This window comes from Temnothorax longispinosus, chromosome 2 (assembly GCF_030848805.1).
Source record: "Temnothorax longispinosus isolate EJ_2023e chromosome 2, Tlon_JGU_v1, whole genome shotgun sequence".
Taxonomy (NCBI): domain Eukaryota; kingdom Metazoa; phylum Arthropoda; class Insecta; order Hymenoptera; family Formicidae; genus Temnothorax; species Temnothorax longispinosus.
In genome coordinates this window covers 23,593,103-23,608,363 of record NC_092359.1, presented here as the reverse complement: position 1 = coordinate 23,608,363, position 15,261 = coordinate 23,593,103, and the positions used below count along the sequence as shown (strand labels likewise).

At 33.7% G+C, this 15,261-nt stretch overlaps 3 protein-coding genes across 6 annotated transcripts; 1 reads left to right on the top strand and 2 right to left on the bottom strand.

The window, feature by feature from the left end:
* Positions 1 to 382: 382 nt before the first annotated feature.
* Positions 383 to 4,676, top strand: LOC139808413 (uncharacterized). Of its 3 annotated transcripts, none has more exons than XM_071770372.1 (8): positions 393 to 923; positions 1,914 to 2,284; positions 2,368 to 2,751; positions 2,845 to 2,895; positions 3,620 to 3,685; positions 3,753 to 3,924; positions 4,019 to 4,110; positions 4,216 to 4,676. In XM_071770372.1, exons 2-8 carry the CDS (start codon positions 1,931 to 1,933, stop codon positions 4,357 to 4,359), a joined length of 1,263 nt encoding a protein of 420 aa, XP_071626473.1. In that variant the 5' UTR covers positions 393 to 923; positions 1,914 to 1,930; the 3' UTR covers positions 4,360 to 4,676. The 3 variants fall into 3 exon arrangements, with proteins under 3 accessions (XP_071626475.1, XP_071626473.1, XP_071626474.1); XM_071770373.1 differs by having other exon boundaries at positions 497 to 923; positions 4,219 to 4,676; XM_071770374.1 differs by lacking the exon at positions 2,845 to 2,895 and having other exon boundaries at positions 383 to 923.
* Positions 4,476 to 5,755, bottom strand: Mrpl43 (mitochondrial ribosomal protein L43). The gene is made up of 4 exons (XM_071770381.1): positions 5,525 to 5,755; positions 5,313 to 5,419; positions 4,995 to 5,200; positions 4,476 to 4,905 (listed from the first exon to the last, which is right to left on the bottom strand). Exons 1-4 carry the CDS (start codon positions 5,746 to 5,748, stop codon positions 4,759 to 4,761), a joined length of 684 nt encoding a protein of 227 aa, XP_071626482.1. The 5' UTR covers positions 5,749 to 5,755; the 3' UTR covers positions 4,476 to 4,758.
* A 297-nt stretch (positions 5,756 to 6,052) lies between these two features.
* Gig (TSC complex subunit tuberin) lies at positions 6,053 to 15,087 on the bottom strand. 2 transcript variants are annotated; one of them, XM_071770325.1, is made up of 29 exons: positions 14,691 to 15,087; positions 14,423 to 14,559; positions 14,075 to 14,268; positions 13,795 to 13,998; positions 13,532 to 13,706; positions 13,253 to 13,453; positions 13,036 to 13,177; positions 12,752 to 12,900; positions 12,508 to 12,680; positions 12,215 to 12,383; positions 11,911 to 12,132; positions 11,588 to 11,849; positions 11,376 to 11,494; positions 11,129 to 11,293; positions 10,837 to 11,002; positions 10,549 to 10,745; positions 10,353 to 10,469; positions 9,979 to 10,160; positions 9,683 to 9,896; positions 9,053 to 9,487; positions 8,809 to 8,977; positions 8,534 to 8,735; positions 8,114 to 8,297; positions 7,854 to 8,039; positions 7,607 to 7,782; positions 7,085 to 7,433; positions 6,854 to 6,994; positions 6,606 to 6,776; positions 6,053 to 6,527 (listed from the first exon to the last, which is right to left on the bottom strand). In XM_071770325.1, exons 1-29 carry the CDS (start codon positions 14,767 to 14,769, stop codon positions 6,318 to 6,320), a joined length of 5,490 nt encoding a protein of 1,829 aa, XP_071626426.1. In that variant the 5' UTR covers positions 14,770 to 15,087; the 3' UTR covers positions 6,053 to 6,317. The 2 variants fall into 2 exon arrangements, with proteins under 2 accessions (XP_071626426.1, XP_071626427.1); XM_071770326.1 differs by having other exon boundaries at positions 7,607 to 7,779.
* Between the last annotated feature and the right edge of the window lie 174 nt (positions 15,088 to 15,261).

Sequence of the window (15,261 nt, the reverse complement as noted above, 5' to 3'; positions counted from 1 at the left end):
ACAAGTTAACCAATCAAAACATCCCATTTTATTACATTACTTGTGACGGTATCAAAATGGGATGATTTGATTGGTTAGCGTGACGCGCTCAGTGGAAACAGCCTTAAGGCTTTGGGAGATATTGGCCAGACTGACCATAATGGAAGCGTCACATCGCGTCGGCGCGAGGCGCGAGGTGTGGACATCCAGCTGGTCCAGCGTCCGATATCCAATAGGAAACGTCGTTTCCTACAAGTTTCTAGTTAGTGACATTTTTTTGTCTCTAGGCACGACCGTCGACGTGACCACGCACATTAATATCCATTTCTACCGATGTAGATTAAATTTAACTTAATTATTTCTTATCTTTTTCCAAGTTATTATACATCGATGTAATAACTTGGTCGTAAAAGAACATTTAACGTCAATATACTTACGTTTATTACGCGAGCGTTACTTCTGTAGTAACTTACGATACGTCACTCGTTTACGCGGAGTAAATAATTGTTTACTACAGAAATAACGCTCGCAACGCAGCAGTAGTGAATACTGAATACCGACAGTCGACACCCGACACCGCGGTGACTGATGCTGCGATCAGCGATGTGTGCGTGCGTGAGGGTGTCCGGCGCGGCGTGGGGATTACCCATTGTATGAAATGTACATACGTAGCACGTAGCTCGGTGTAGATCGATGATTATGTTATCTGCTGTGTAGTTTATGTGTATGTGGCAGACGGCAGTGTGTGGCCCAGGTGGCACTTGGCAGTTGGTGATGGTTGGTGACGACGGTGACGATCAACGACGGAATACGGATAATAGCAGAATAGCAGATCCTCCTTTGTTCACGCCCGAGTTGTATCCCATATTTTTAAATATTCTGCATCGAACGAGCGCGGAGTCTTATTTTCAAAACGACAATCTTGTATTTTCGACCGTCATCAGGTAAGCGCGTTAGATAACTTGATTCTTGATTGTTTGAAGATGAATAATCGTTGTGAATCTCATCCCAATCACGTCATCTACGCGTAAACGTGAATATGGCGTACGTGTATATGACGAATATGACTATACATATCTATCTATCTGATAGAAGACGTTTGCTAAACTTTTTTGATTAAATATAAATATGCATGTACATTTTATTTAATTTATGTCTCCTTTAATATGCTGAGAACGTGATCATCTATTTTATGAATTTTAATTATCAATAAAATTGAATGTAATGCCATAATATATATGTAATGCCCGTCAGTCGCGTACGTGCGAGAGTGTGTGCAAAAAATTAAATGCAAGCGCAGCAGTAAGCTTAGCGTTGATGCGCCGCCCCACCACGTGCTCGATACTCGATACCATTCTCGAAATTTGTTAACGAAATCGTGTATTACACTATAATCGTGCCTGCTGGCATTTTCTTTAGAAAACGAGAAAAGGTGCTCCTTGACATTCAAATGTATAAGGCGCTTACAGTAGCGAATTTAACTTTTCAGTCGTAATTAAAAAAGCATTCTTTTTTTTCATGTCTAAAACATATTTTTTTCTTTTATCAACATACGACGTTATTTCTTTTTCACAACACCTCCACGGAAAGTTCGACTTTCCATGCCTGTAGAGAGGGGCGAAAGTGATCACTTTCGCCTCTCTCTCGGCATGGAGGTCGAACTTTCCGTAAAGATATTGTGAAAAATATCGTGTGCACCTCGGGGCGAAAGCTTTTTCAGCTTCTTTCGCCCCTTCGTGCACAATATACTATTATGTATATATTTTTTGACTCAAGCATTTCACATACATTCTATATGTAAAAATGCGGCATAATCTTATAAAGATTACATCGCATTTTTTATCAGCACAGATTATACGGATATAACGTTGAGAATAAATTAAAATTAAGATTTTGAAAGAAGAATATTACTCTAATATTACTCTATTTTTTAGTAAGCTTCACATTCATCATGGAGGCACACGCGCGTGCTCCAGATCCTTTAACGAAAGACGGTGACATGGCCAGCAACTGGCAAACCTGGAAAGAAGATTTCCTTATATTTATGAAAGTAACTGGATATATCGATAAATCCAATGAAATCCGTGCGAATCTTTTAAAAAATCGGATTGGAAAAGTTGGTATCGAGGCAATACAAAATATGTCTTTTGACAATATGCAAGATAGAGATGATATGGACATATTGATTAAAAAGCTCGAGGAATACTTTAATCCACCAAAAAAAGAAGTGGTTGAACGGTATCAATTTTTTACAAGATCAAAGAAGCAAAATGAGTCTATTGAACAGTATATAAATATCTTGAAAGTACGTTATATTTGTAATATAAATTTTTTTCTTGTAAATTGTACATATAATGTGCCATGTATTCACGTTTTTGTTATTTATAGGAAAAAGCTAAAACTTGCAATTTTAATGATATGACAGAGAGTGTTATACGAGACAAAATCATTCTTGACACTCACGACAAAATACTACGTAAAAAATTTTTTGAGGCAGATGATTTAGATTTGTTGAAGCTAGTAGCGATTTACAACGATTATAACATTAATACTGAAAAGATGAAACAGGTTACTGCAGATAATAAAGCAGAACCCACAAGGTTTCCACAAAAACCACCGGATAATAATGCGAAGAGAGTTTGTTGGAGATGTAACCATCAGCATCCACTAGGAAAGTGTTTCGCTTGGGGGTCAAAGTGTACAAAGTGTGGTGATATAAATCACTTCACTCAATGCTGCAAGGGTTTTAAATTTAAAATGAGTGATAATAAGGTAATGACGTGTGTTATTTCGAGACAAAGTAATATATTGGTTAAACATTTTTAAGCATGCCTGTTTGTATCATGAATGTTTTTAATGTTGTAGGTGAATAAAAATTTACTAGATTCAGTGCAACAAACAAAATTTATCCCAAAGGCAAACAATTCAAAGAATAATTAACAACGTACTTACATTTTCTTCCATATGTGCGCATGCATAAGATGTATTGGGTGCGTGGTGCGTTCCACTTAACGCTCGCAACGCTCGTGGAATTATTTCATCCTTGTTGTTTGTTAAATGTTAAACAAGGACGAAATAATGCTCGCGTGCAGCGCGTGTGCAATATGATTGTTATGTTTGTAGAATACACATTTAAATTTTAAAAATATTGTATACGTAATCATGTAGTAAAGATAATTAAGGCAGTTTTTAATCAATGGTCGAAACGTCCTGATTTTAATTCAATAAATATGGCCTGACCTCAGTGTTGGAATCAGAGGTACCATATTTTTAACAAGAAGAAGAAGAAGAATAAATGTGGCCAGTTGGGTCAATTAAAAACTACCTGCGTTAATTATTTACTGACGAAGCAAAGTCATTGTTTTAGTAAAGATAATCCCCTATTTTTATAAAATATGATTTTAATTTATTTGCATATAACGAAAATAAAACAAAGTATTTTTGACATGTATGTTTTGAGTATAAAACGTTGAGAAAAGAATAATGATTTATTTTAATATTAATAAAATTATTAAAAGTTATAACAGTTTTCAATATCTCAAAGCAAAAAGAAATGAGCTGGAAATAAAAGTCGTTACAAGTAAAAATATAGATAAAATTTTTAAACATTGAATATCATAGAGATAATTTTATGTTGTAGACAAATAATAAATGGAATAATGAAGCAGATTCCGCAGTTAAAACTATGGATTCAATGACTAAAATGGTATTTACTCTTCGTAAATCAACTGATTATACGATAAGATTGATTATATAGATAAGATATTTTCTAGACCAGTCTTCCTGATATACCAACATCTAGCAATGCTGCAAATCCAGCTGTCGGGACGGACCCTGCTTCTGATTTTGTAATACTAAATACATCTAATCTCGCATCTAATACAAGTTCAAAATTATGTTACGATAATACCACGACGTATTCAGCGCCGTTGCCTAAGAATACACGTGCGTATTTTATAATCCATATAGTATTCATGTATAAAAAACAACTTGATCAGCAAAGTGGCAATGAATAATAGAACGCGATTGTTTATTACAGAGTACAATTATTCGTATATGAAGGAAGTCAAACCAAACGGGATAGTTACTGATTTATATAATAGAGGCGAAAATATTCAACCTAAACAGACGGTAATTGAAAACTTGATAATTAAAAACCAATGTCATATATATATATATATATATATATATATATATATATATATATATAAAACTAATAACGACCATAACTTTTAGCAGAAAACAGCACGTGTAGATACTGCTCAAGTGCCGACCGATTTTTTGCGACATGTTACAAAACATAAAGCGGCGCATAACACACCAACATTCAGAAAGGAGCGAAAGAAAAAGTCAGATGAAGATGCTTGTGTATTGTCTTAAATCTTTTATTATATACTTTATAGATATATCTTGCAGAGTTGCATCAACAGAAAAAATTTTCATTTTATTATGTAAAAGTTAGATTAGCCTTTATTTTACTGATTTAAGGAGGGAGATTTAGAGAAAAAAATAAGATTTTTATGACTTATAACGTTTATAATACATAATATAAAATCATTTACATATATATATATAATGAAAATTTCTATCGTTTGCTACATATACTATGCATACCTGATAATGAGTAAAAATGCTGAAAATGTTTTCCCACTATGTATCCGATTGCATTTATGAAATACACACAATTATACTTTTTATACTATGTATATTCTCATATACACTATAAATTAGAAATATGAGAACTCTGCTGCATTAAAAACATATAAAAAATTATGCCCTTTAAATACGTTCTGAAGTTTGTTCAACATCTTGAGAGACTTTTGTGGAATCGTTAGTTGCGTTATCAGCCAACTGTTGAGCCTTGAATAATTCGACAAGTTGTTCCGTTGCTGTAGGACCAAGCTTAATAGCTGCACCAAGCTCCTTCTATGAATAGAAATAGAATGTATCGTACAACATTACTAATCTCCTTGACACAAAGTAGAAAAAATCTTATCCTGGATAAGCATACGTACATTAGGAAACTGTGCTAAATTTAACATAGGGTTTCTAAAGGTAAATGGTGTCCATGGTCCTTGGATTGATGGAAATTCCGTGTGCCACAGTTTACGCAATCTTAACGAAGGACCATTACGAAATTGTGTCCGTAACAATTCCATCCATTTTACAACATCCTCCTGGCTATAATTAGCAACCTCCATCCATTGTCTATCGCCATTCACTAAACAAAATATATATTCCACATTAGCAAATAATTGTGCAAATAAGATTTGAGATAATTGCGACACGCTATTCCGTAGAGTGCGGTAGCCGTAGACGGATGGCAAACGTACGATATTCGGCGACTATCACTGGATGCCTGTGCCTTCTTGGTTTAACATATACTACCACTCCTGGGTTTTCTTTCGCGTAATTGACTAGATCATGCTCTATAAAGCCTCTGCAAAAAAAATTAAATATTGATTTAAGAAGAAAGGGAGAGGAATTAATTCTGGATTTCATCACGTAGAATTGTGTCCACGTGAGTATAGGTTAGACGAATCACCTCATTCCTCTACTTGTACCGTGACTTTTGCAAAATTTTAAAGTTATCCTCTGCAATTGGCAGACATAACGTCCGATCCCGAGACCAAAAGGTGCCCTCGGGAATCCTGATTTCAGAAACAAGTATTTATTCGACATAATATCCTTTCGGCTTGAAACGCAAGTGACACTACACAAACACACTACGCCTCGACTGGCGGCTGCCGGCTGGAGTGGCTGGACCATCTATGCGAGACACGCGAATCGCGAGTGTCGCGAGTACAAACTATCCTGTACGCGACTGATGGTATTTATGGTAATTAGGTCCTCTGAGAATATCTCGGTAGATAAACCTCATTTCTTAGCAGTAATATCGCGATCGGTAACATTATCGATTACTGACTTTTGCAAGATTTTTCCCATCCTTTATTTGAATAAATAACAAATTTTGAAACAAAGTTACTCTTCAAGTTTGATATGACTATATTAGGTCATATATAAACCTCGTCCTAAAAAGAAAAAAAAATCTAGCTCGAAAATATGGCACGTGTGATATTGGTTTTGTTTTATTTATGTTACAAACAATAAAGAAGAACATTAATTATACACGTATACAAGATCTTGTGATATATTATAATAAGATGTATCATTTCTTTTCATATTCCGTATTATATTTATATACTTATTATAATCATGGAAAATTTGTGCATTCTTGATGCTGTTTCGATAGTTAATGCATTTTAATTTGATCTGATTCAGTTGTTTCCATTCGTCATTGTTTTTATCATACAGTGTTGATCTATATGATGCAAGGACTATGTTGTATATTCCGTAAAGTCGTCCATATAAACTCGTTTGTTGGGTCTCGGTGATAATTCGTCTGTGGTAGTCTCCGGGTTATTGTTGATATATTCTTGCAATACTCTGCTTCTTAACCGCTTGATATGACGTAAGCGCTCCAACCAATTGGAAGCATATGGATTATGACTGTTTTGCTTCAAAGACGAACAAACCATTGAGGCGAGCTATAATAAATTATATCATATTATATAATGTCTAATTTTTCTATAAAAACTTTCTATATAAGCTTTTATGATATTTACATTAGCGTGCAGAGCAAGTTGCCGTGACAGTATAGCCAAATTTTGATCGGAAATAATTTTAGGCTCGCTATGACCAATATGCTCAGCCAATTCTTCTCGTGCTTGCACCGTAACTTGATTAGTACCATGATCTAAAGGTTGTATCACGACACAGGCATAATTAAATTGGCCCTAAGAGAGAAAGTACATAAAAATGAATTATATGCAACAAAGATGTCTTATATGACAGTTTATAATCTTATACACACCTTAACCGTCTGTATATTGTACGGTTCATCAGATTCATTATATACAAGCGTTACATAATTATTCCCAATATGTGTCTTTTTAGATGTACACTTTGGGTCACTTGCTTTTGTAGGCATCAATGTTGCAACATGGAAAGCTACCTAAAAAGTTTTCAAATAAAATTGTCATTTTGAAAATCGCGAGAGAATCACAAATTAAATTACGTTCATGCACAATGTTGATTTACAAACTTGCGTAACATCATCTTGCCAAATATAAGCAAACTCTCCATTCTCGCCATTACGATCTAATCCACCTAAAAATATATTTTCATCGACATCTTTTAGTCGAACTAGTGTCCCTAAACGTTTCAAAAATTCAGTGTAACGGAGGGAACCATGTTGATTTGCCAAAATTTCAATTTCATTCGAAGCTTGTCCCTGGCCGACGTAGAGTACTCCAATTTTGTGAGTTTCATACGGTTGTATTCTATCTAGATTTGTCACCGCACGTTGTATGGCTGTTGTCTGTGGAACCAATAAAGGCTTTTCCGTGGTGGTGCCAAAGTGCGCTGCATGGTAAAGTTGAAGGAATACAAAACTGTAAAACGGTATAACGTGTTAATTTCCTTTTTCTCTCTCTCTCCCTCCCTCTCCCTCTCCCCCCTCTCTCTCTCTCTCGAAATAAATTCTTATATCATAACAAAATATACTAAAATGCAAAAAAATTTATATCATAATTTCATAAAAAAGTATACATAGCAAATATGATACCTCGGATTAATGCCTGTTCGCGGTGGATCTTTTATTCGAGGAGAATTGCCTCGTCGCATATTATCCCATTCTCGTGATTTTTTTACTGGGCTCATAACAGAGATTGTGTGGCCTCTATCACGGAAAGGTATAGGTAAAGGAGGCAATGTAGACGGATCTGGCCTTTCATCTTTCTGCTAAAATGAATGATCAATTATAACTAGTGCAATATACAAAAAATAAGAGGGAATAAATTCTTTTGATATACCTTATCTGCAATATGAGTTCGCCCAATAGGTGGTTTACTTTCAACAGTCAGTGGCACTTGCTTCTGATTGTAATCAAGACTGGATAATCGAGAATAAATTTGAGTAGGTGATTGCGGCGCTTTTGTGGTAGACGCAGATTGTATTTGCGCAGAGCGTGTTTGTATTCCTAAATAATTTCCTGGTGCCTACAATAATTTTCACATTGTAAAAGTATAATCTTTATCAATTTATTAGTATTTCATTAATATATTATCTCTACCTGTACAGTTGTAGGAGATGGTGGTACTGTATTGCTGGTAGTTGAAATAGTTTGAGTAATTTGTGTCGCTCCTGGATAAGAACGTTGCGAACGTAATGCGGTTGGATGATCTCCAATATTTTCTGAAGAAGGTGGAGTTGTTCCCATACCAAATATTTCTTCTGGTATAGCTTCGCAACTAACTCTATAAATCATGCAAATAAATATTAATAAAAATATAGTTATAGAAAACAATTTTTTTTCTTACAGTAGCAAAAGTCTAATATTAAGCCACATTATCGAGCTTAATAATTTATTTGAATACAAGCACTTTTTGGAAATACAAGAGTTTCAAAAAAAATTTTTATCTATTACGAATTATCATTAATAATAATAATAATAATAATAATAAATATGTAAATGTCTTTGATAAAAATATACCTCATATCTTTTGTATAAATATTTTTTGAATGCTTCTTCAATTCTGCATCCAGTTTAATCTCTAGCTCAGAACAAGTAAAATCTTTATCAACTTGTTGCTGCACATTTAATTTTTCTTTATTTAAAAATGGATTTTTCCACGTAGCGCTCATTTCTGGACTAGAATTCGATCGGCGTACTGGATTTCTGGAACGCCGTGTATCTATGGAAGATTTCCATCTTTTTAGATACTTGATTTTAAAAAAGCATAAATTGTTATGTAATATAATAAATACCTTCTTCACCTTCTTCTAAACTTTCTAAACTGTCTCTTGAACTTTGCCGAGATGGACTAGGTCGAGCTGGCGAACCAGGTATTGCAATTGGACCTGACACCATGGAAGAAATTATCGGTTTCGCGCCATGTTCATTCTGTGACTGCGTACTACTTTTGTTTGGCACTTCCTGTAATAAGAAATATTTATCAACTCCCTTTCTCTCTTTCTAAATAACTCACAGATAATTTAATTTTGGAAATACTTCTGCTTCATCATCAGAGTATTCTGAGGCAGCCTCTTGCTGTTTATTTGATACTACATCTTGATTTGGCATATACAAAGCCATAATGTCATGTATAGGAAAATCCATAGGAGTTTCAAATTGTGTAGAATTCTGAATCCTCATAATCCAAGACATATCGCCTGTAGGTCTACGAACGTATATTTCAGCCCATCCTTGACACCAGCAAGCACAGAGTATATGTCCATCTTGTTTATCGCTATTTAATATCTGTCCCAATTTTGATGTTTCAATTTGATCCTTGTCACTTTTCTCTATGAGAAATTCCTTTTTCATACTGTCAGAATCTTCTGTGGATTTTTTCGATTCTTCCGTAGGAGAATTTGTAGCAGTATTTGCATTTGAACTTCCATGACCACCAGAAGATTGTCTGGATAACTTATCTTCTTTCGATGTCTATAAATATTGTAAATTCTTATATGTACTATATCTTTTTCTAAGTACATGCAAGGTATTTATAAATAAACAGCTATTCAAATATATGTACATATATGCACACATACACATTAAAATTATATTATTCCATTTTGAATGATACTTTGGAATATTTTTATGAATTTATCTTGCTCCCTAAGACAATTATATAAATACCTCAATGCTTGAAGTACGTTGTAAGTTTGAGTGAGAGGTTTTTGTATGATCGAGTAACAGAAAGCCAGGTTTACACGCTACCCAACAATTGTCACAAAGTCCACCACGCATAGCTTTATTACTACAACCACTTGTTGTTACAGTGATAAGTCTATTGCCAAGAATCCAAGTCATTGACTGACCTTCTTTAAGGAGGAAATCGGCAGCTGGTAACCTGTTGTAAAATTAATGTAATCTGCTTGTTTCATACTTGCTCTAAATAATCAAGATTAAGGGAATTAAGAAATTCGTTTTACCTTTTAGGCCGTGCTGAATAATTTGAAAATGTATAACGAGCCATTAAATCAATACAAGTTTCAATAAGCTCAATATGAAAGTTCATCAAACCTTCATCCATTGGAGGTTTTAAATCCAAAGCTCTACTTTCTCCTATCATTCGATTCGCCATTATTGGCCTTTCTCTTCGACCTCTACTACCCTGTAAATACATAAAAAAAAATATATATATATATAGTATATATATACACATTTATCTAATATAAAATAATTGTAAAGACATAAACGTACATGCATACACACACGCGATATGATAAATTCTAAGAATCTATTTATGCATACATGTAATATTATTAAAAGGCATTTTGATAAATATAATTATCTTTATTCTTACTTGTTCAGTCAAACTAGAACTACGTTTTCTGTTTGAAGAATCTTCGTTGATAACGCTAAAATCAGATTTCATTAGATGTCCTTCTTCAAGAGGAATTATCACGTTTGCTTTCAATCCCTGTAAAAAATAAAATAAAATAAAACCTTTGTTCCATATTCTTAAAGATTAAGTAACATATTGACATAATTATACACACCGTAGTAATAAATTTAACAAAATCTCTCCGAAAAGGAAGTCTGCATTTCAAAAACCATACAGCAATTACATGATAAGCCAGAGATACCGTATAATGATTATATTTGAAAGGATTGGTATACGGCAATAGTATTGCAAATACAGACATATATTGATCTCCAATAAAGCTGGCGAAAACTTTTGGAAGTCTAGTTAGAGCTAAAATAGAAATTTACATTTACAAAATTGGCCTAACAAATTAAATATAAAAACTCGATTAAACTCTTATTTTTGACAACCAGAAACTTACTTGATAAGAATTCTATAATAGGTATGGCAATGTAGACTGTTGCAGAAATTTTTGATAAATTTAACAGCACTTCAGATAAAAGTTTATTCATTGCATCGCGCATTTCTAATGTGCAAATTGTGAGACTGGTTACACATTGGCTTGCGCACTTTGCTGTGAGACCAACCTAAAGATCAATTAAATTTTTTATTACTCCAAACACATTTATAGAAAAAGATTTTTAAAAAATCTTTATGTATTATCTTTATTAACTTGTCATATTCTGTATAACTATATAAAATGCATATTTTACCTCTAGACATTTTATTAGACTTTGTTGTAAATAAGGTTCCAAATGTGCATGATACGATGCGAGAGATGCTAGTACCGGAAAAACGTAGACTCGAAATTCGGAGAGAGTAAATTTAGGTGGAACATTATAAAGTGACTCGGGAAGACGCAAACTCTTATCACTCACCTAAAGGTTTTAGCAAAATTAATGAGCATTTGAGGAATAACATAATGCTTATAAGAAAGAGATAAAGAATGAGTTAACTAACCATTGAACACAAAGCTGCTGCAAAAAAATCAATATCATTACTCTGACGAGATAATACCAATGCTCTATTCTGCATCACTTGAGGTAATTCTTTCAATATAAGATATAAAACTTTCCAATCTGTCAAGAAAAAAAAAAAAATATATATATATATATATATATATTACTTAAGAAGCTCCATAAAATAAAGTGTTGTGTGTCTTAAAGCATTACCTTTTTCTTGTTTGATGCATGAAATGATAGTTTTACACCCATGAGTTAAAGATATCGGAGTAATGTGACAAGATAAATGTTGCAATGGCACTGGACTTGCTGGTGGAGGACTGTTGCCTCCACCTGCATTGTTCATACGCTCACTTGTACCATGTTCCAAAATAAGATACGGACTAAATCGTGTTACCGCAGCATTTGATGCATCTAATATACCAAGATGATGCAGAGAATTTGCTCTGATTTTTAAAAAGCACTCAAAGATCTGTAATGTGTTACATTAATGTATATCCATAAGTTTTATTCTATATTGACAAAATAATTACCAAATAACGTGTTGTTGATACATCATGAAAAACTGAGGGATCTTTGTAATGTTGCTCAAGATGATTTACTAAAATTTTATAAGCACAAATTGCGTGACTTGATGGCAAACGATAAATTTTAGAAGTGAATATCTTTATAACTCCAACAACAGCAGTTTTTACATCTTTGATATCAGCGTCCATAGAGATTGGAATGTCTGATGTGAAAGGCTTGTTGATTATCTAAAATAAACAAATTATTTCACAATTAGGGAGAAGAGAGAGAGAGAGAGAGAAATATACACACATCTAACAATTGTAATACCTTTTCCAGTATGTCTAAAAGTTCTATGCATCGCTTAGTATCACATTCCAAACAAAGATCTATTAGTAAATTTGCTGTGACGGTACGTATTGTAATATCTGGATCTATATCCACATGTTGCGTGTATGGTACAACTATTCGCTCAATAAGTTCATCTTCATATCTCGACCTACGGAATGATGTTTATATTGAATATGTATGTACACACGCACACACACACACGCACATATATACATATGTACAAAAGAAAAAGTTACAGCACGTGTTACTAAATTTAGAAAAATTTATAATACCTATTAACGTAAATAACATTAGCTAGAACATCTAGAACCTTCATTCTAATGGTTGTACGTGTTTCAATTTTATAGTAACGTTCCATCAAGGATCCTAATTTGGTCTGCCATTGATAATATGTAGGGCCTATCATAGAAGCTCTGTATTCAATTAATTTTAATACAGATCCTTCCTGGAAATAAAAATTAATAGTAACTATTTGTAAATAGATTTTATATTATTTTGCACTTATGGTGCACTTACAGGTCGAGAATCGCTACAACGTTCAACAAGATCATAAAAACGCTGAATGCAACCATTATAATTGTTTGCATCCATCAAATTTTCAATATTAGTAATTGCCTCATGTAAACTTGTAGAAACCTGTCTGGTTGCCGGTTGATTACTAGTTTCTGAGACAATGTATAAAAAGCATAATTTTATCATATGTATATTTAGATGTACATACACACATACATACAGTATCTATATATTATAGCTACTGTTTTCGTTAATTAGATTAAATATAACATTTTAATAAGCTTTACCAGTGTGAGTAATAATTTCTTCTATGATATCGAGAATGATGCTCCATGTAGGATCCCATAATTCATTACCATACTTATTCACCAATCTTTGTATCGATAAAGTAACTTCATACATAACAATTGGATGGTTGCATTGTAGAGCCTGTTAATGTAGAAATTAGACATTTTATTATGTCAAATATTGCACATGTATGCATACACATATATTGATACGTACTTGATAAAACGAAGGTAAAACAGATGCTGGTGTACATTCTAATTTTGATATTCTGTGCGTACCCCATAAACCCATATTTACATAAAACACCGCACCTCGTAATAGACGAACGTCACGTTGAAAGTTTGTATCTTGTAACAAGCGACACATTGTGTACAAAGCACAATGACCCATATGTGTTCCTAATAAATTCCGCATAATCTGTAAAACCATTAAATATTAATGTAGAAAAGGGATTTTAAATGTTTTTGAATATGTTGAAATATTATTTACGTGTACCTTCCAACTTGTTTGACAATAAGTCTCAACATTTACACTTCTGCATAAAGCTATAATAAAGGTTTGCAACGAGTCAGATTGCAAATTACTATAACACATAATTGCATCAAGAGCTTCCAAACATCCAGAAACAACTTCAGTATTATTACTATAATAACACAAATGGGAGATATACCTGAAGAAAACAATTAGGATAACCTGTTTAAAAAAGTTAAATAATTATAATTTAACTTAGAAAAGGATATAATTTCTAGGGTATTTACTGAACAAGACCAGATACAATATCCTCATCGATGTAAGCTGAATTGAATTTGATAACATTAACAAGAAGAGACAAAAACTCGGCTCCTCTTTTCCCATCTCCCGCTGTTACCGTAGGCATCCATTCTAATAGGAAAGGACCCATTCGTTCTTCCAAATGTAAAATATCTTTCCCATGTTCCGTTAATGTTTGTAACAATTCCAATCTAAAATATTTTAAGAAGCGATAAACAAAAAAAAATGTTAAAACAAAGTAGTAGGTAAAGTATCATATTAGAATACCTAGGGCCAATATCTTCGGGAATATCATATTCCTTCACTACCATGAAAAATTTTACACGCATCAATGATGAAAGTTTAGAATATTGTCCTTGTACGAGGCATTTTAAAAAATTCAACGTTAAATGCCTATGTTCACGAGGAACGTCCTTTCCTAGCAAATCTTGAACTAAATTCCACAAACGTTCTGCCGCTCTCTATTATTAGAAACAACGTGAATAAAAATTAAATGTAGAGTAAGTATCACTTCTGTCTGATTTTTTTATGGCTGCATAGAATATTTAGAATGACACTTTGTCAACACATATGTTTTTTACATGTAAAGGGATATACTTATGTGTATGTACATACATCTTCCCACTGTTGATTGAGCACTGCGTCACGAAGCTCTTTAATCGCTTTCGTACGATGATGTACTGGACTTTCAGGACTAATTTCTTTTTCGATATCATAAGTCAAAGTGAACTCTTCGCGACTCTTGTAACTTCCTGCAAAGCCGGTCGATATGATTATAAATTATAAATCTAAATATATCGGACACAACATAAAACTTGCGACTATATGACGATGAGATGTCCGCGAAACGTAATAATTAATAATACACTAATAACACATTTACCTTTGTTTATGCGAAAAAATTGCTTCAGTTTATCGTGCAACGTTTTATTGTCTTTGTCTTTCGAATTCATTTTTGACATTTTAATCTCAAATTCAAAGAGACTTGTACAGAAACGTATATTCTGTAAACATTACACCGAACATGTCGAAAGCAGATGAAAAATGAAAGCAGATGTGGCTGTATAAAGCTTGATCAGGCAGCAGGTTGAATGTTGTATGTATGCCACATATGACATATACCAAAGTGCCAGTTGCCACTTGAGCCACTTGCCACTCTTGTCAGTCTTGCCAGTGCCACTGAATGCAACGAATCCACGTTATTACGCACGATAACACCAAGTAATCAACTCGACAATCTCGACATTAACCAACATTAACCTAACATAACCTAACCTAACCTAACCTGCATTAACCGATGACGGCAGTCAACAGTGACGCCGGTGACGCCTATAAAATATGGACCTCAACTACTCAACTACAGTCTCGAGTCTTGATAAGTCGGGATGGTCGGGATTTATATGTCGGGTCGGGTTCGAATCTCCGCTAACAATAAACGGAGACGATAGAGATAT

Coding starts and splice junctions, on each gene's coding strand:
- LOC139808413 (XM_071770372.1), top strand. CDS start 1,931: ATGGAGGCACACGCGCGTGCTCCAGATCCTTTAACGAAAGACGGTGAC. Junction 2,285..2,367: donor AGTATATAAATATCTTGAAA/GTACGTTATATT, acceptor TGTTATTTATAG/GAAAAAGCTAAAACTTGCAA. Junction 2,896..3,619: donor AAACAAAATTTATCCCAAAG/GCAAACAATTCA, acceptor TTTATGTTGTAG/ACAAATAATAAATGGAATAA.
- Mrpl43 (XM_071770381.1), bottom strand. CDS start 5,748: ATGGTCCAGCCACTCCAGCCGGCAGCCGCCAGTCGAGGCGTAGTGTGT. Junction 5,420..5,524: donor GGTACAAGTAGAGGAATGAG/GTGATTCGTCTA, acceptor TTTTTTTTGCAG/AGGCTTTATAGAGCATGATC. Junction 5,201..5,312: donor AGTGATAGTCGCCGAATATC/GTACGTTTGCCA, acceptor TATTTTGTTTAG/TGAATGGCGATAGACAATGG.
- Gig (XM_071770325.1), bottom strand. CDS start 14,769: ATGTCAAAAATGAATTCGAAAGACAAAGACAATAAAACGTTGCACGAT. Junction 13,454..13,531: donor ATTGTCAAACAAGTTGGAAG/GTACACGTAAAT, acceptor ATGGTTTTACAG/ATTATGCGGAATTTATTAGG. Junction 6,777..6,853: donor ACAATATACAGACGGTTAAG/GTGTGTATAAGA, acceptor TTTCTCTCTTAG/GGCCAATTTAATTATGCCTG.